The 20,305-nt window shown below is 47.6% G+C and overlaps 2 protein-coding genes and 1 non-coding gene across 3 annotated transcripts; 2 read left to right on the plus strand and 1 right to left on the minus strand.

Moving 5' to 3' along the window:
* Positions 1-237: 237 nt before the first annotated feature.
* On the minus strand, positions 238-12,989 carry nat16 (N-acetyltransferase 16). The gene is made up of 4 exons (XM_084691993.1): positions 12,887-12,989; positions 3,901-4,126; positions 3,373-3,597; positions 238-2,885 (listed from the first exon to the last, which is right to left on the minus strand). The coding sequence occupies exons 2-4, from the start codon at positions 4,114-4,116 to the stop codon at positions 2,301-2,303; spliced, it is 1,026 nt and encodes a 341-aa protein (XP_084548119.1). The 5' UTR covers positions 4,117-4,126; positions 12,887-12,989; the 3' UTR covers positions 238-2,300.
* A 2,405-nt stretch (positions 12,990-15,394) lies between these two features.
* Positions 15,395-15,476, plus strand: trnal-aag (transfer RNA leucine (anticodon AAG)). Its single transcript has one exon. It is a non-coding gene; the product is annotated as a tRNA-Leu (tRNA).
* A 128-nt stretch (positions 15,477-15,604) lies between these two features.
* snapc2 (small nuclear RNA activating complex, polypeptide 2) lies at positions 15,605-19,787 on the plus strand. Its single transcript, XM_084691970.1, has 6 exons — positions 15,605-15,776; positions 16,044-16,275; positions 16,603-16,776; positions 16,932-17,805; positions 18,477-18,565; positions 19,128-19,787. Exons 2-6 carry the CDS (start codon positions 16,048-16,050, stop codon positions 19,572-19,574), a joined length of 1,812 nt encoding a protein of 603 aa, XP_084548096.1. The 5' UTR covers positions 15,605-15,776; positions 16,044-16,047; the 3' UTR covers positions 19,575-19,787.
* Positions 19,788-20,305: the final 518 nt, after the last annotated feature.

The raw sequence follows: 20,305 nt of genomic DNA on the forward strand, positions 1-20,305 counted from the left end.
GTTCTTTCCAAGACCATTTACAGTTAGTGGAAGGAGCGAAAGGAGAATGTACCTGCTTCTAAACAAAATACCCACCTTTCCCATGAATGTATAGAGAACTTCATGTCTACATTGGTAAGGGGGGGGGGGGGGGCAGAAATGCCAAATTGGGGGGGGGGGGGGGGTGGTGAATGCCTTGGGGGGGTGAAGGAGAGGGGATGGGGCTGCTTGCATACTTCTCTTCTCTTCTTTTCTTCTTCACCGGATTCACGTTTCTCACATCTTCCTCGTGAGTAGCAGGCCCAAACAAAAAAGACTTCAGTCCAACTTGACTTCTTCAAAAATAAAATCTTCCTGGAAATGGTTCTTCCACCTCAGTGAGCATGGTCGTGTCGACAGTTGATTCCAGTTGTTCTTCCTGTAGAATGTATCTCAGAGGGGAGGGGGCGGAGGGAGGGGAACTTGAGATCGATTTTTCGTTATATGCCTCTGTGTTCATTTCGATGAGTAATGAATTATTTGTTACTTTGTCTACTTTTTCCATCCATTCTCTGTCTTTACACAAAGTCTCCCTCTCAACTGATGTTGTTCAGTATCGATTCACCTCTTTCGGCATGTCGTTCATCTTCCTCTATTGAGGTCATCGTGAGAGACAGCGAGTGAGGGAGTGATAGGTCTGAAAGTGGGGGGCGTTTTACACAAAGCTTCTGTTCTTTATTTCCCATCCTTATCAACTGGGTCAGCCAAAAAGAGGGCAGGCGATTGAGAGCGGCCTTGTTAGTACAAGAGTCTTGTGCGGAGACCCAAGGGTCCCCGTCTCAATGTCTGGGTTAAATGCACTGTGTCATGTCCTGTTGTGTCATGTCCTGTTGCTGACCTCCAGTCTTTAAAGGGGAACGTTTGAGAGAAAGGAGATTTAAAAAATAAAATAAAACCTTGGCCGAAACTTTGAAGCGTCTTGCGGTGTTATGATGCTCCTGACGGAGGATTCAAAGAGGGGTCTCACAGCATCTTAATGGTAGGCTATTCCTGAATGGATTTGACGGGAGAGAAAGCTGGATTTGACAGCGTGTAAGATTGACTTTAGCCTGAGCTTGAATATGTGAACTGACAATCATGAGGAGGTAACGTTTTGTAGGAGGAACTAACCTGTCCTGCGGTCAGGCTCAAGATAAATATTACAGCAACACTTAACATTTTAGTTATTGTAAAAGTTAATCTCACTCTATTAGTTCAGTTGTTTAGTAGTCTTTGCACATTAGTTCATCTAACATTTTAGCGCTGAAGTTAGCAATCTACAAGAGGAAAGCTTAGATTGCACATTTAAAAAGCTTCTATAAAGCTTTAGTTGTTAATATATTAATTTTCATTTTTAGAAATAACTCAAGCATTCAAGTATAAGTGAAAGTCATAAATTAGCTAAATGGTCGAGTGCATCAACATAAAATAAACTAATTACAGTTGTATTTAAAAAGCAAAACTGGCCAGGTTTAGCATATGAGCTAGTCTATTAGCTCTAAGTAAAAGATGTTCCATTTTGTGGGAAAAAGCGTGCAAATGCTCTCTTAGTTTGACTAGCGGGCTACTTTATTTGTTCGTTGTTTTGAGGGTTTGGGTGACAGACGGTCCTGAAGAATTTCCTATAATGTTGGAGTGTCACATAGCGAAGTTTACTTCATAGCTTGCAAGTTTATGTAGCAAATATATGTAGTTAACTCAGTAGCTAACCGGATTTAGCAACAGTAGCTAACTGATTAGCCAGCGTAGCTAACTGTCACTATAGTAACAGACCCTTTCTATCACTCAAACTTCAGCGTGGCAGCCCGTACGGTATAGATAAAGTGCCTCGAGATGTGCAGACTTATTTTCAACTCAGAAATGTGTACATATTTATACTTTATATTTACAAAAAGAAGAGGAATTAAAGGACAGATAAACCCTAAGCTTGCTTGCATCAATCCCCCCCCCCCGCCCCCAAAGCATGTTTCATGTTAGATTTGTGCAATGAGTGAGCGACTGAATGAAACTTTTTTTAGAAATGCCCTGTTCTAAGATAGTTTTGTAAAATGTTAGTGTTGTGTTAAATCAAACACTGCAAATCTAAAGCAGCCTCTGAATCAATTTCCGTAGCGCCTTCAAACTGTTTTCGAATCCCTCCGATTGATCCTCAGGGGAAACCCTTTGTAAATATGTTGTGTGTTGTGGTTGGGTCCATGGAATATCTTCTTTTATTTCATCCTCCATCTTGTCTCCCTTCTGGCTCCCTCCACATCCTCCTCCTCCTCTTCCACTTCCACTTCCTCCTCCTCCACCAATCAGAACTACACAACGTCAGCCTCCACCACGCACTGCTCCGTGTAGCCTTTCACAAGCTCCACCCCCAGGGTGTTGCGGCAGAACTCTGACATCGGCTTCCAAAGGGGCGGGTCCAGGAACATCTGGCACATCACGTGACCGTTCAGGGCACAGGTGTGTCGCCTCAGGTGAGTCAGGAACTGCTGGAGAACCAATCCGGGGTCCTTCCCGAACATGTCGATGTTGAGGTAGAACCAGTCCTCTCCGATGGGGACCCTGAAGGGGTGGGTGCAGAGGCTGGCGACGGAAGGAGCAGAGGCGTCGTCCACCAGCCAATCGATGTCCTTCTTCAGCAGGATGTCCATGTTGCTAGGCATCGGTTTGAAAGGCTGCCAGTCCTGGACGATGGTGAAGTTAGGGAGCACTTGTTGGAGGCTCCCCGAGGAGAGGAACAGGCTGAGGACCTCCGCGGGGTCCAGGAGAACGGGGGCGGCCGCTGGGGGCGAGGGGGGGGCCGAGGAGGGGGGCGAGGGGGTGAGGCCCACGTCGGGGCCGAGCTCGGAGAGGCGGAGCTTGAGGTCCTCTGCGCGGAAACGGACCAATAGGATGCCCTTTAGGGGAAGGGGTGGAGGGAAGAAAGGTGAGAGATTAGGAGATAGCTGAATAAAACCCCTCACATGAGCTGAAGAAGACCAGTTCCATAAATACTCATTAATAATAATCACTGTTACGATTATTATCATAATAAATAATAATAATCTCAACGGTGAACCGCCACCGTAAACTCTAAATTGAACGACTTAATGAGGGGATCGGTGTGGCTCAGGCAAGCATCTAACTGCAGATGTAGAGGTTGCAGGTTCAAATCCCCCTCTGCACCTTGCTTTGGATCAAAGCATCTGCCAAATGAATTATCATTAATGCTACACACTCTCTGAATATTAATGACATTCATAATAATAATATTAATGATGATGATAAAGCTTTTATGAAAATAATATAATCATAGTAATTAATATTAATAATGATTGTATTATTATAATTTTAGACCTGGGTTGAATCTCCCAGCCTGTCGGTGCCTAGACGCCAGCCCAGTACCTGTTTGGTGATGAGGCGGTACTTCTGGAAGTCCTTGGGCCCCAGCTGGTCGTCACGTGTCAGACGGCTGACCTTGACCTCGGGGAACTTGGACTTGACGAGCTGGGAGCAGAAGCGCAGAAGCACCCCCGCCACGCCCTTGCCCCTCTCCTGAGGCGCTACTCGCAGCCCCTCCACCAGCATGGTCTCACCGTCGTCAATCACACACACCGACTCCAGCGCAATCTGAAAAGGAGACATTTACCCCCCCGGGGGTAAACCCACAGCCAAAAAAAAACGTCACGGCATCCTAAACCGTTTCACACCGCGAAAGCGTCCTTATAACGTGTTATCAACGTCTTGTGACACTACTCTATTATTCATGCTTTATCGGACAGTTTTTTGTGTGAAGCGTGACAGGAAAGGCGAGGGAGAGGGAGAGAAAGAGAGAGGGGAAGACAAGCAGCAAAGGGCCATGGCCGGATTCGAACCCTGACCGCTGCAGTCAGGCCTCGGCCTACATGACATGACACCTCTCATTCCCCTCACCACTTTCCCCTGCTTGCGCGCCAGGATGACGATACGGTTGCTCTCCTGTAGCCAGGCCTGGTAGCGAGTGGGGAGGTAGTCCAGGCCTCCGTAGATGTCCTGGCTCATCGCCATGATCTCCTCAAAGTCCTCCTCCGTTGCCACGGTGAACTGGAGGCCCGTCTGGGGTGGGGCCTCTGGGAGCTGAGGGCGGGGCAGGCTGTTCTCGATCTTCATCCTGATAGAGCTGGAGGAGGGGAGGGGGCAGGAGGAAGAGGGGTAGGAGAAAGAGAGGGAGGGGGGAAAGGGGGAGGAAGGGAGGGGGAGGAGGGAGGAGGAGGAGGGAGGATGAAGAGAGGGAGGGGGGAAAGGGGGAGGGGGGGGGAGGAGGGAGGAGGAGGAGGGAGGATGAAGAGAGGGAGGGGGGAAAGGGGGAGGGAGGGGGGAGGAGGAGGAGGAGGGAGGGAGGGAGGGAGGGAGGGAGGGAGGGAGGGAGGGAGGGAGGGAGGGAGGGAGGGAGGGAGGGAGGGAGGGAGGGAGGGAGGGAGGGAGGGAGGGAGGGAGGGAGGAGGATGAAGAGGGGGAGGTAAAGGAAAAGGGAGGACAAATAGAGAGAGCAGGAAGAAAAGGAGAAAGGAAGGGTGGAAGGAGTGAGAGATTAAATAAGAAAGAGGGGTGAGGGAGAGGAATGGAGAGGAAGAAATCGAAGAGGAGAGTGACAGAGATTGAATTAAGTGGGAGAGTAGAGAACAGGGGGTGGAATGAAGTCACACAAAACGGCGAGAGAGAGAGGGAGAGAGAGAGAAGGAGAAAGAAAGAGAGGCAGAGAGAGGTAGAGAGGGAGAGAGAGCGGGGAAGGGATATGGGTGAAAAGAGAGTAGAGAGAAGAAGGAGAGCGTAGATTTGATTAGGAACCATGTGACATGTCCAAGCAGGATGCATTGGTCATTTCAGTTAGCTGTTTTACAGGTTTGAGCTCTTTCATTTGTTTCATTGCCCCAGTATCATATCCCAGAGGATGGAATAAAACGTTTTTGTGTACAAATACACTATAAGCTTAGGATGGTGCTCTGGGCTGTATGTGGATGGTACACACTTAACCATAACTGTAAACAGAAGGAATATACAGCACTGTTTAAAAGTCCTGTAATATAAAAAGTGAAGCAAACTTGCTTTAAGAAATAACAAAATTCAAAGACAGAACTAAAATCTTCTCGACTATGCACTTTTATACCGCTGCGCCAATACAGAAGACAAAATAAATCAAATTCAAGGAGATTTTACGAGAATGATCCTGGGTCTTTTGCAGAGCAGTGAAGGTGAAGAGAAACAGGGAGATCGGGTGGATAAAGTTTCAGTGGATGAGGTCACAGTGGAAGAGGTCACAGTGGAGGAGGTCACAGTGGAGGAGGTCACAGTGGATGAGGTCACAGTGGATGAGGTCACAGTGGATGAGGTCACAGTGGATGAGGTCACAGTGGAGGAGGTCACAGTGAATGAGGTCGCAGTGGATGAGGTCACAGTGGAGGAGGTCACAGTGGAAGAGGTCACAGTGGAGGAGGTCACAGTGAATGAGGTCACAGTGGATGAGGTCACAGTGGAGGAGGTCACAGGGGATGAGGTCACAGTGGATGAGGTCACAGTGGAGGAGGTCACAGTGAATGAGGTCACAGTGAATGAGTTCACAGTGGAAGAGGTCACAGTGGAGGAGGTCACAGTGGATGAGTTCACAGTGGATGAGGTCACAGTGAATGAGGTCACAGTGTCTGGCTCTGGAAAGACACGTTCAGATAAGGACAGATGGAGAGAGAGAACAAACAGTAAAGAGAGACAGACAGAAAGAGAGAGATTTGGCCGGTAGGTTGGTTTTCAACAGTTAGGCCAGCTCAGATGGTACTAATATGGGTTCTCTGTGCCAGAGTGCCAGGGTGGGCTCAGAGATGGAGGAAAAGAGGGAACAAGAGAAAGAGAGAGAGAGAGAGAGAGAGAGAGAGAGAGAAAGAAGACTGGCACCAACAACCACTTTCCACCCAGCCCTCCTAATCCTAACAGTAAATCCTGTCACATGTGGTATTTCACCAGTAAAAACAAACACATTTTTCCGCGACTTCAAACAAGAGGGAAAAATCACAACAGGGTCAAAGTGGCCCGTACATATCCTAGAGAGGAGATTACACCCCTGCTCTGGAGAGAGTGAGGCTCTGACTGCTCCTGACCGCTAAACTGAACGAGGGGGGCGGGAGTGACAAGAGACAGTGACAATGTGCAGCCATGGTTCCGCACGTTCTAATAACTCCAGAAGTTCCACCGGACCTCTGTGTTTTCTAGGCGAGATCTGTGAAGCAAAGCTGGAAAAGTACACGGATGTATTTCAAGACCAGAGGCGTATCCACGTCCAGTCGGCTGGTCAGATCGTGAGTCAGGGTTAGAGTGTGCATGCATGCATGACCATGCTGTTAGTCTACACCCAGACCCCAGGTTGTGAGTGTCTGTTTTGCATGACTGTCGGTATGTGTGGGAGTACGTGTGGTACCCTACACCCAGTATTCATGTGTTTGCTTTTGCATGCATGTGTACGTGCCAATGTACATGTCTAAATGTGCGTGTGTGTGTGTGTGTATTGGGTCAACTACAGAGAGCTCAGACGTTTCCGATAACGGGTCGATGGTGAGCTGAGCTCACCGGGGCGTGTCTAGAGAAAACACTGTCTGGTGCTGCCCTGCCCCAACACTGTCTGGTGGACTGGTAGTTTTCCATCAGCTGGCTGGCTGGCTGGCTGGATGGATGGCTGGCTGGATGGCTGGCTGGCTGGCTGGCTGGCTGGCTGGCTGGATGGCTGGCTGGCTGGCTGGCTGGCTGGATGGCTGGCTGGATGGCTGGCTGGATGGCTGGCTGGATGGCTTCCGAATGCCAGCACTGCACTAGACACACCTGGTAGTTTTCCATCAGCTAGTTTGCCCGATGGCAGGCTGAGTGCGTGCGTGGGTGGGTGGGGTTGGGTCGGTGGACTGACTGACTGACTGACTGACTGACTGACTGACTGACTGGCTGGCTGGATGGCTGACTGGCTGGCTGGCTGGCTGGCTGGCTGACTGGGCATGTAAAGACTAGGCTGGTTCACTCGCTCTGAGAATTCTCTCTCCCTCTGTCATTCACACAAACACACATCACTAACAGCCCCATGAACTTTAACATTTCATCAATACCCATCTATCTTCCTGCTGTGCTCTTCCTATTAATCGACTTCCGCCAACACACACACACACACACAAGCATACACATGCAGGCACACACACAACAACACACAGACAAAGGCACTCAGACTCACAAAAAGGCACTCAGACACACACACAAACACACACACATACACACAAAGACACACGATTTCATGAGTCCTTCTCTGATCAGACTCAGGAATCATTAGACCAGCTGGTGACCAGATTTTTCTTCAACAATAATACAGAACATCTACCCAACAACAGCACTCAAAGAAACAACTGTCTCTCCCCTGTCCACACAAACACACACACACTGCAGGTACACACACAGTTACGATACAGTTGATGACATCAGAGGCCGTGGGTGCCCTTTGACCCCGTCTCTGCACCACGGGAGCATCCTGCTGTAGCGAGCCACAGATATCCTTCAAGGGGCTTAGCCACCATCATCCCCTCATGCAGCCACCATCATCCCCTCATGCAGCTACCATCATCCCTTTATGTAATTGGAAGGACAGATGTGTTGGGGGGGTGGGGGGGGGGGTGGATGTTTTCTCTTATGTTTTCTGAGGACGATTCAGAAGCTTTCTAGCGCGGTTTTATTAAATTAATACTAATACCAATACTGGTAATGGATGCTTCGAGGCCCACGGCCAAATTAAACGGTTTGGGACGCTGAGAAAATGAAAAAAAATATGAAAAGAAAAGGATGACCTTGCATGTGCATCGTTCTATTGGAGCTACGTTGGGACTGCAGGATTCAATTTCTGACAGTAATTTTTTTTTATCTCTGAGGGAAACTGATTGAATGCATTCTGTCTCCGCTAGCTTTCTCTGTGTACCCAATCAACACAGAATATATTCCCCTGTTCCCAGTATCAAACTCATGAAGCCATTATTAGCAGCTAAAATGCTAATGTTGTAAATATCATCATATAAATTATGCTTTACAGTCCATCTCGCTGTAACCTACATAGCCACAAACATATTATACGTAGATATAGATAGATATAGTTATATATAAATATATAGATCTATATACTGACGTGAAGTGGCCGAGCGGTTGGGGAATCCGGCTAGTAATCAGAATGTTGCCGGTTTGATTCCCAGTCGTGCAAAATGACGTTGTGTCCTTGGGCAAGGCACTTCACCCTACTTGCCTCGGGGGGAATGTGCCTGTACTTACTGTAAGTCGCTCTGGATAAGAGCATCTGCTAAATGACTAAATGTATGTATATAGAATAAAAAAAATACTGAAATTCATGAGATTCTCTCCTTCTCTCTTGTGCTCCCTCCCTCCCTCCCTCCCTACCTCTCTCTCTCCCTCTCTCTATCTCTCTCTCTCTCTCCCTCTCTCTATCTATCTCTCTCTCTCTGCCTCTCTCTCCCTCTCGCTCCTTCATATCACGCTGACTCACGTTCTGATGTGGGAAATGTTTTTTAAGCAAACCTTGCAAACAGCAGAGAGTAAAAAGATATGCTCCCACACACATGCGCCTGCACACATAAACACACGTACACACACACGTACACACGTACACACACACGTACACACGTACACACACACACACACACTGAGAACACAAGCAATAATCAGCTGAGGGATGGTGGATCATCAACCTCATGTTGAAGAAGATTACATGACGTTTCATCTGAACTAAATTACTTGTGTGTGTGCATGTGTGTGTGTGTGTGTGTGTGTGTGTGCGTGTGTGTGTGTGAGTACTGTCTTGCTGCAGCTTTTCAAGGTGACTACAGCATGGTAACCCAGTGGTGCTCAGATGGGTATTGTAAGTACGTCACAACTGACAGTAGCTGTGCAGGTATTAGGCTAACCACACACATACATACACACACACACACACACACACACACAAAGAGAAACCTCTTCATCCTGTTACCCTGTTCCGTCACAATCCCAAAACTATTCTGATATCTGTCCCTAATTCCTCTGCTCGCGATCTCATCTCCTCTTCTCTCCTCTCCTCCCCCTCTTCTCTCTCCTACCCTACCTCTTATATAAGATCATACAAGGGGATTAGAACAAATGACCTTGCCAAGAAAAACGTATTTTTCACAGTATTTTTCCTTTTTCTGTTTATTTGGCCGGAAATAGAAAAACATAGTCGGTAATTTCTCTCGATTGAAAGGACAAAGATAAACATGCAGTGGCAGAGTCAGCTGATGCGAGATGTGAGTCAACGTTGACCTCCGTCACCATCATCGTCATCATCTTCAGAGTTTGTTCTGTAAGTCGCTTTGGATAAAAGCGTCTGCTAAATGAATACATGTAAACGTGAATTTAAATGTTCTACGCTGAATAGAACTTCTCTCTCTCTACAGTCACAGATCAGAGTCATGTATGTGTGTGTGTGTGTGTGATCCTGACCTAATTCAAATCTTAGGTCAACAGCCCAACACTATTTCACTCGGATTGTAGTCAGCACAGATATCCCGTAAAACAGCATGAGGACATCACTCCATCATCAATGTGCTCCGGAGTGGAGGAGGAGATGGAGGAGAGGAGAAGGAGGAGGAGAAAAGGGGTGGAGGAGAACAGGAGGGATTAGATGGAGATGGGAGTGGAGGAGGTTGAAGGGAGGAGGAGGTGGAGGAGGTGTACAGATGGAGTTCAGGCAGGGTGAATAAATATTGAGTGACGGGGAGAGCGAACAGACAGTGTGTGTGTGTGTGTGTGTGTGTGTACTTGTGCATGTGTGTGTGTGTAGGTACTGTATATGCAAACTTTGCACTGAGCTTTGCTCCCTGGATGACTTTGCACCCTGAAGCAGGGACTCTTTATTAGTCTTTAAACCAGTCATGCAGGACCATGCTGCAGGACTCCCCCCTCCCCCCTCCTTCCCCATCATCCTCCCTCCCCCCTCCTTCCCCATCATCCTCCCCCCCCCCCCTCCTTCCCTCTGCAGCACCTATAGTCATTAATCTCTGCAGCCTCCTGAGTCTGCTAGCATACACACACACAAACGTGCACACAGTCACACCCGCGAGCATAAACCGTTATATGGTACGCATACTCAGATGTTGTGCGCATACACACATACACACACACACACACACACACATATATCCCTCCTCAGTCTCCCTGGTCAGATGCAGAGTGCTGAAGTGCTGGGTTGAGTTTCACAGGTAGAACGTAGGTGTATAGAGGGAGTTAGAGCTAGAGCCTGTGGTGCCAGTGTGGAGACTGGACACTGAGAGAGAGAGAAAGAGAGAGAGACAGTGAGAGACACTGAGAGAGAGAGAGAGAGAGAGAGAGAGACACTGAGAGAGAGAGAGAGACACTGAGAGACACTGAGAGACACTGAGAGAGAGAGAGAGAGAGAGAGACACTGAGAGAGAGAGAGAGAGAGAGAGAGAGAGAGAGAGAGAGAGAGACACTGAGAAAGAGAGACACTGAGAGAGAGAGAGAGAGAGAGACACACTGAGAGAGAGAGAGAGAGAGAGAGAGAGAGAGACACTGAGAGACACTGAGAGACACTGAGAGACACTGAGAGAGAGAGAGAGAGAGAGAGAGAGAGAGAGAGAGACACTGAGAGACACTGAGAGAGAGAGAGAGAGAGAGAGAGAGAGAGAGAGAGAGAGAGAGAGAGAGAGAGAGAGAGAGAGACACTGAGAGACACTGAGAGACACTGAGAGAGAGAGAGACAGAGAGAGAGAGAGAGAGAGAGAGAGAGAGAGAGAGAGAGAGAGAGAGAGAGACACTGAGAGACACTGAGAGACACTGAGAGACAGAGAGAGAGAGACACTGAGAGAGAGAGAGAGAGAGAGAGAGAGAGAGAGTGTTGGAAGAATATAGTGCCTGTGTGAAAAGTCAGACTGATGGAGAGAGAGAGGGTGTGTGAGTGAGTGAGGGACAGAGAGTGAGTGAGTGAGTGAGTGAGTGAGTGAGTGAGTGTGTGAGTGAGTGAGTGAGTGAGTGAGTGAGTGAGTGTGGAGACTCTCATTGAGCAGCTTGAGGGAAAGAGGAACATGTATGGGGGATATACTTCACGGGTGGCAGGCGAGAGTGTGTGTGAGACAGAGAGAAGGTGTGTGTGTGGTTGTGTGTGAGAGAGGGACAGAGAGAGAGACAGGGAGAGAGAGACAGAAAGAGAGAGAGAGAGAGGGATAGAGAGAGAGAGACAGAGAGAAGGTGTGTGTGAGTGTGGTTGTGTGTGTGAGAGAGAGGGACAGAGAGAGAAGGACAGAGAAAGAGAGAGAGAGAGAGATAGAGAGATAGATGGACAGAGAGAAACAGAGCAAGAGCACGCAGAATACTGTCAGTGAGGATGAAAGGGAGACCTGTCTACCGGAGTTCCCTCAGTGGGTGTAGAGTTTGCCCAGTTCCCTCGCCCTGTAACTGTCCCTTGATGCGACTAATTGTGAGTACACACTCTTGTCTCCCCGCTTTCATTCAAATTCCAAACTGCCAAGAGAAATCAGATCACAGAACCAAATAGGATGCATGCACGTCTCCTTTTCTCTCGCTTTGTCTTTGTTTTTGGCTCTCTCTCCCTCTCTAAATCTCTCTGTCCTCCACTCTCACCATACCGCGAGCTGCGCCTGCGACGCACGCACGCACCTTGGCGCTAAAAACAGAAGCGTCCAACGGTCTATTCGTGCGCGCATCTCTCGACGGAACGAGAAGAAATGGAACAAGTATGAATAAAATAAAAGCATGTATGTGGGGAAAATCCCCTTTCACGCAGGCAGGAAACCAGTAAGCTAAGTGGTCAGAAAAGTCCACGGATGATATTTTCTACCGTTGAATAATAAATAAATAAAATAATTTAAATATAGATCTGTCCCTGACCTATAGGGATAATGTACGAGTATCTACGTAGACTGCGCCAACACACTGACTGTTGAACGTATAGAACCCGACTGTCACGACCAGCAAGCACGTGCTACACCTTGGCTGTATGCGCGCACACATGGAAACGCGCTCTTCACAGCCGGTGTTTATGCAACGCACGCGGATGTTTTATGAAAAATCTACAGTTCATTTTTTTGACATGAATCCCTAACCCCATGAATCACATCCGACACAACATTTCCACATCGACCTCTGCATGTCAATGCGAATTATTTTCCAGAGGTTGACTAAAAATGTCCTTGGACCAGAGATACGGTCTATAGCTGACACATTGTTTTAGAGCAGTCTATTTTCTAAATAGGCCTACGTCAAATTAAATTCATTGTTAGACTACTAATCGTACGTACAACATTGACATACATTCATCTTGAATGATGATACTGATGGACAAGTGTGTTATTACATTCTCGCTGGTGATTGGAGGAATTTTCCATTACATTCATATTCAATTAGGCAGCCGGCATCACTTACTTTACGAATTGCATTTCCACAAAAGCCAAGAACAGAAAACATTTACGCTACAGCTTCGCATCAGCCTTACATTCAATACTGCCAATAAACGATGTATTGAATTTTTTAATCGTGTTTCATCTCCTTGTTACATTACTGTAAATTCCTCAATTTGGGCCACACAAAATGGCCGATAAGAATAGAACGAGGATAGTAGGACGTAAAAGGGTTTGCAATAGACACACAACGTGGAACACCAGATGTCAACGATACGTTGTGAAATCAATAAGATACTGATATTTATGATATTTATGGTTTTGACAAATAAAGCTTCGTGAATTAATAGTGTAAAAAAAAAATCTAAATCATAGCGATCGATCACATGAGCTGGCTCCCGTTACCTCCCAAGTGATGATCGATAAGTGCAATGTATTCCGACGTCTCCTCGAGTCCTTTCTCTTACCGTGTGTGATGCCCGGAGGTCTCGTGCTAAATCGTTGACGGTCGGCAGGTGTACGGCCAGGTGCGAGAGAGGATGGTTGTGGCGGTGACTGTTTAGTTTCAGAATAAAAAGACAAATTCTACCGGCAACCGGCTCGGGCATTCAATATATGAGACTACGAACACAAGCCCCTCCTACAAAACCTAACCCCATACTAGACTATCCCCAACTACTCGTTGTTAACCCCCTCCCACCCCTCTCTCTATCTCTCTCTCTTTCCAAATTGAATTAAATAACCTACATTTTGTACAGTATAGCCCAACTGTCAAACGAAAACAAACTGATGCTTGAAAAATGACATTTAAATGTATAAATCATATGGGCTTCCTGAACTGAATTTAAATAGTCAACAAAGCCTACTGAATTGTAAGCGTAAGTAGGCCTAAATCAGATTATTTTATGCTTGAATGTATTTGAACATAGAATGCAAACTGGCCTAGCGAATTACAAGAGCATTGGCTACATGGTCCCTTTCCTATAGACTAATTATCATAGGCTATTCCTGAAGAGAAGGTCAGTCGTGTGTTTCTTTAGGTATATCACGAGGGATAAAATGATCAGCACCACATGCTTTCACCGAACGGAAAGGGTCCCAAACATGTTTTCAGCACACTGATTGTCTACAACGTTTAAATAAAACGTGTTTCGAATTAAACATTTACAAGTTCCCAACCTCAGGTCATCTTTAACGGATGATGACCTTCAAATGCGAACGGTTTGTGTTTGTTCTTCCTGCAGCATATACATCCCGTTGTCAATAGCCTAGATTGTAACCGTTTGAAGAACTATTATCTTAAACAAAATAATTTTTGAGCAAATAGCCTGTGTCAACATCCTACATCACATCCATTTTGCATAGGCTACGTCACATGTTTTATTGTCCTTCGTGGTTTTTTTTTAATCTAATGCTTCGACGCAGTTTCTTTGAAGGCTACGTATAATTCTATGAAATGTCTACAAAATGTGTCATTTGGTAGAACAGGTGGAGCGAGCCTCTACTGAGCGTGCAGCTGACTCTTAATGCCTCGAGCTGCGCGAGCGCGACCTGCTTCTCGGGGCACTTCCGCTAGGGCGCATGCGGTTCTGTGTGTCGGCGCCGGTTATCTGCGGAGTTTGTTTCCTTCCATATATATGGAAAAGAGCGACTCATTTTGGAAGTTGCAGGTTATAACAGCTGTGGCGCGCACCATATGAAAGCACGTTATCCTGGTAACGTGCTTGGATAACTCCTCTTGTTCTGCTGTCCTTAAAACAACCACATAGAAGGAATACAATTGCATGCGAATTCGGATTCACTGTTCATAGAAACATGATGTGCTTTTATTCAAATGAAGTATTAACTGTCTGTATTTTTTAGCATGGCTTTTGTGCTGGACCAATACAAACAAAATTAAATAATACAAATGTAAAAAGCTGATGACCACTAGAGCAAACCGTCATATTATGCGTTTCGTTTCAAGCTTTATTTTGGGGAACTAGCCTAATAACCTAATTAGGGCACGTCAGACAAAGTAGGCTACCAAATCAACTCTCCTCAGACAGACAGATGGATGGAAACGGGCATAAAAGTGTGTGTGTGTGAGAGAGAGAGAGAGAGAGAGAGAGAGAGAGAGAGAGAGAGAGAGAGAGAGAGAGAGAGAGAGAGAGAGAGAGAGAAAGAGCGAGAGAGAGAAAGAGCGAGAGAGAGAGAGAGAGAGAGAGAGAGAGAGAGAGAGACATGTCCTTGAAGCTATAAAGTGAGTTATCTTCAGGCTATATATTTCAATTTTTAAGGAAATTTCCAAAATTTTGAGACCCTGTGGCTCTCAGTAGAGGTTTTTAGGCCAGGGAAGCAGAGAGCCCTTCCTGTTAGGGCCTCTATGTATGTCACTGGAGTTATTTTGGATACAAGGGCTTGAGGTTGAAGGTATATATATACATAGACAGATGTACAGAGAAGGAATGTGCGTACTGTCTGGGAGGGAGGGAGGGAGGGAGGGAGGGAGGGAGGGAGGGAGGGAGGGAGGGAGGGAGGGAGGGAGGGAGGGAGGGAGGGAGGGAGGGAGGGAGGGAGGATTTGGGGGACAAAAGTGTTGTGTCCACATGTGTGTGGGTGAGGGGGTTACAGTGTGTGTGTGTGTGTGTGTGTGTGTGTGTTTGAGAGTGAGACAAACAGAAAGAAAGGAGAAGATGGAGACAAAGAAAGCTGTTTTAATTGTGCATACAGGAGAGAGAGAGAGAGGGGAGGGAGAGAGAGGGGAGGGAGAGAGGGAGATATGAATCAGGGAGTCCCACTTTCTAGCAACTTAGGGCCACAAGTCTCCCTTTAGGTACATGAGTCAGAGTCACAACGAAACTGTTTTGTAGACTAGGATCTTGATAGAGCAAGTATTGAGCATTCAGTACGTATGTCAGTAACAAATCTCAAATCAGTACATATCAATGAATATATTATTAATAAAATACCACTTTTACATCGTGTTTGCATCGGATAGCGTGGCCGAGCGGTCTAAGGCGCTGGATTAAGGCTCCAGTCTCTTCGGGGGCGTGGGTTCGAATCCCACCGCTGTCAGTACTTTTCTTTCATAATGAAAATAAATGTATGGATATGCCAATGGAACGCGCAAACAAAACTATAATTGAAAAACTCGATTTACTAATTCCCGCCTTCACGCTGCATTTGTATTTGTGTTGTTTTGGCGCATGTACGGCAGTATGTGCATGGTTTTCCTTGCTAAATGTACCCAGCATATCTTCACGTTTGTTTTATTTTTGGAACTCACAGCTTGCCGTAGTATATTTCACAACATTGGCAAACGTGCTGTAATCGTAGCTAGTGTGCTATCAAGTATAACTCGTGGAGAAGTCACAGGTAATATATTTTCTTGCAACCGAACACCCAAATTAATAAATATCACTATATAATTATATGTCAGCGTTTTTATGTTTTTAATGTTACGCTGTGTTATAGTGGCTAGATTGACAGACTATAGGCTAACGTGTTCAGTTTGAATTAGCCTATTATTAGCCAGCAAGTCATTATACTAGTCGTAGTAGCCGGGCTATAGCTTTCTATGTAACGAATTGGTTGACAGTCTTTTATGCAGGGGTTAAGTAATGATATATCTCTCTATCCTAGCATCATGAAGCCGCCTTCCCGCGTTCGAGTTAAACCGGATCGGTATTCACACAGAAAAAAAATAGAACTGAAAAAGCATCGGAAGAAGAGATTGATTTGTGGATCATGGAAACGAACGGAGCAGCGTAACCTCTTGATAGGTCTTCGTAAGCAGAGCAAGAGCACCGGAGGCACCGGTTACATCAACTTCAAAGCACTGAATCAAAAGATTCCCCAGCGCACTATCCAAGAGGTGACGAGGACACCATACCATAGATAGCTACTATATAGAGAGAGAGATAGAGAATGTGTGTGTGTGTATTTCCTTTTGTCAACGTTACGATAATTATTTGTCTCCTGCTCCCTCCATCCCTCACTCCACCTCCCCTTCTCTCTCTCCCTCCCCATCTCTTCCTCACCCTCCTTCCCTCACTCCACCTCTCTCCACCTCCCCTTCTCTCTCTTCCTCCCCTCCTTCCCTCACTCCACCTCCCCTTCTCTCTCTCCCTCCTCCTCTCTTCCTCCCCCTCCTTCCCTCACTCCACCTCTCTCCACCCCCCCTTCTCTCCCTCCCTCCCAGTTGGAGACCATGGTGGAGACCCTGAAGAGCCACGCGGTGACGGTGACGGTGCAGCAGCTGAGCCGCCAGCGGAGGGTGGCGTTGGCGGCCAGGGTGCCCATCGAGGTGTGGAGCCAGCTGGCTGAGGACGCGGCTGGATCCGTGGTCGACCCCGTCACCTCTGCGTTCTCCCAGGTCCTAAAACCTGTCAGGTCAAGTGACTGCCTATGGGTCGCATCCTGTACATGAGGATACCTTGTCCATTTGCAAGACGCTTTCATCCATTGTGACGTCTCTCTCTCTCTCCATCTCTCCGTTCCTCCTCTCCTTATTGCTTTTTTCAACCCCAGATGATGTTCCTCTGCTCCACGGAGCCCCGAAGCCTCAGAAACTCTGACCCTCCCCGCAGCGACCACTGCAAGGCTCAGGTCCCCTCCGACGCACGCACCATCCCTTTCAGACCTATGCCCATGCCCAACCCCGCCCTGGTCACCCTCCCCACCCCACCCAAGACACAAGCCAGAAGGATGACCGGCCAGCCTCCGTCCCCCTCCCCACCCCCCGCCAACCCCTCGGGGGGGCAACCCCCCCCTGCCTCCCCGTTGGTCGGTTCCACCTGTAGCTCGACCAATCGGGGAGCCACCTCGACTGTTTCCACTTCCGGGATGGCCAGCACCATTGAGCCGCCTGGCCCATCTGCCACATCGACCACTGTGACACCAGCAAGGCTTCTCTCTGGTCCCCAGGCGTCGGGATGTGGAAGACTGCAGTCGAACTCTCCCGCTTCCATCCTTCCCCTCGGTCAAGCTGGAGGGTCCAGCACAACCTCGGCCTCCCTCTGGGGCTCAGCTGAACAATCTTCTCCCCTGTTGGCTTCTTCCTCCACCTCCTCCTTCTTCAACACTACCACTACTTCCTCCAGTACCTCCACTACCTCCTCCTCCTCTACCCCAGCCCCCTCCTCCACCTCCTCTACCACATCCACCTCCACGTCCTCCACCAGCCCCTCCTCCTCCATGACCACTTCCTCCTCCTCCTCCACCACCCCCTCCTCCTCTAACACCACCACATCCTCCTCCACCAGGTTTGGGCGGACCAGTAAGTTCGCCCAGAAGGACTCTCCTAGAACCATGGGTTTGCGTTGCATCGTGGACTTTGAGAAAATCTACTCGTACCTCAGCCAAGTCCACAAAGTCAACCAGGAGCACTGCCTCACCCCCATGGGTGAGTCCAGAGCTAAGGCACTTTCCTCCATTCCTCCGTCTCCACCTCCCCTTCTCTGCACAGTTTTTTACAAAATATTTTGTGGAAAGTTGTTAGGAAGGATAGGTAGTTGTAAACTGGGAAGTTATACTATGTCCGGATACCATTAGATTTCAACGTAAACTGTCTCGGTTACCATAGCAAAGATTTGAAGCCGTGTGTTCTGAACTGTTACATTTAGTCATTTAGCAGATGCTCTTATCCAGAGCGACTTACAGTAAGTACAGGGACATTCCCCCGCGAGGTAAGTAGGGCGAAGTGCCTTGCCCAGGGACACAACGTCATTTTGCATGGCCGGGAATCGAACCAGCAACCTTCTGATTGGTAGCCCAATTCCCTAACCGCTCAGCCATCTGACACCCCTGACACTCTAAACTGTTCCATTTCTACTCTATTCTACTCTCACACTCTCTTCCATTTTGACAAAAATGTAAATCTGTTTTATTGTACGTTTCTCTGATTGTCTTCCGTGTTTTGTCTTTCGCCAGTTGTTCTCGGCTTATCCCTGTAACGTGGATTTGAATCACGTTCCAAATGCTACTTGGTGGAGTCATAAATGGCGGGTGTATTTACGTCTGTGCTGTTGACTGTATTTTTTGTTTGTTTGTTGGATTTCTTCTTCCCTCCTGCAGAGAGCGCTGTTGTACTTGATCTCCTGCTCTCTCTACCTGAGGAGCTCCCCCTGCTGGACTGTGTTAGACTGGAGCAGCACATGATCCAGGTAGCTTATGTTGGCCCCCTTATTTGTATTCATATTTTTTTATTCATCAACTTTTACAGAACACAAACATATGATTTTGTCCCCTTTTTGTTATACTGGAAACTTCAGTTATACTCTTTTTATTTCTCTCTCTATCTCTCTCTCTCTCTCTCTCTCTGTCTGTCAATGTCAAGCTAATCTCTGATTTAAATACAATTTAAATACATTTAAATGTAGTCATTTAGCAGACACTCTTATCCAGAGCGACTTACAGTAAGTACAGGGACATTCCCCCGAGGCAAGTAGGGTGAAGTGCCTTGCCCAAGGACACAACGTAATTTTGCACGAGCAGGAATCGAACTGGCAACCTTCTGATTACTAGCCCGACTCCCTAACCGCTCTCTAACCACTTAGCCATCTGACTCCCCTGACTCCCCTCTGATCTAATACAAATGGCTATTTCTAGTCTTCTGAGTGGGTTCTCCAAAGGAAGGCTCGGAGGCATCTCCAGAACTCAAGTGCAGATCTAGAACGCATCCTGATCCCGCGTTCTGCCACAGTGATGTTGTGCCTTCCACCCCAGGCACACGCCAGCCTCACGTCTCCTGTGAGCCGCAGCGAGGCCGGATCCAACATGGCCGCCCGGGAGGCACAAGATGGCGGAGGGGCAGAGCCAGTGGGGGTCTTTCACCAGGCCCAGGTGAGCGGGGGAAGGGAGGCGGGCATTGGTCCTCTTCCAGATGGCCAGGTCAGAGACGGGTTGCAGCCCACCAATCAGGGAGAGGCTGCCGCCGCAACGGCGGCCCCCGGCTACCTGGTTCCTCCTCGTTCTGTTGCGACGGAGAGGGCGACCGCTGGCCGTGAGGGACATGCCGACGGCCAATTGCCTTCGTCTCAGAACGCTTCCGGCCAATCGAGGAGCAGCAGCAGAAGTTGCCAGGAGGAGGTGACCAATGGGACGGCGACGGTGTGCCCTCTCAACCCTTTCATGGTGCCGTTACAGCTGTTGGCACGACGACAGACCCAGTAGGCCGGGAGATACGGGGGTTGCTACGGTAACTGAGTTGTTTTACGTTCAAACTTTTGAAGAAGGCGACGTTAATGCGTCCATGTTCCTGAGGTCATTAATCTGTTAAAAGTGCAAAAATATTTTATATGCGATGAATTAATGGCAGAATATGCTTTCCGAGTTTCAAATTTCTTCTGCTGGATTTGGAATAAGAATAAAGTGTATTTAACAGAGTGTCTACTATCTTTCATCTCTATGTCTGTTTTATGATCCACAAGAACATTTTGCGATACGGAGATTCGATGACTGATAGGCTTCTGAGACTTAATCAGCAGTAAATGATTAATCTTTTGAGTTTCCATTTCTCCCATTCCTCACTCTGTCCTCAGAATCCAGTCACACATTAACAATTTTACCGTACCCTGAGGTGTTTACTAAGGAAGTATAAAAGTATGTTTTATTGATGTTTATAGCCAATATCCTGCTGCCATCTAGGCCGCCTATCAGTGGGGATGGAGAAACGGGCGGTCTCGCTGTCTGTAAAATGTCGAGTGTACATTCCAGAAATGTCAGTTCTCAGTCCTAATGCGTTGCCTCAAAGCGTAAATCGTCAATACTCTTATTTTGTTCCACGATTTAACCATTTTCACTCTTTTCTACTCTCATTGCTATAAAGAGTCAGAGGTTGATCTGGGGTCAGAGGTCGTCTGTTTCTCTCCCTGCCCTCTTTCTTCCTCTTGAGGTCTGACTTT

Source organism: Hypomesus nipponensis, chromosome 25 (assembly GCF_054491055.1).
Source record: "Hypomesus nipponensis isolate SF chromosome 25, ASM5449105v1, whole genome shotgun sequence".
Classification (NCBI taxonomy): Eukaryota; Metazoa; Chordata; class Actinopteri; order Osmeriformes; family Osmeridae; genus Hypomesus; species Hypomesus nipponensis.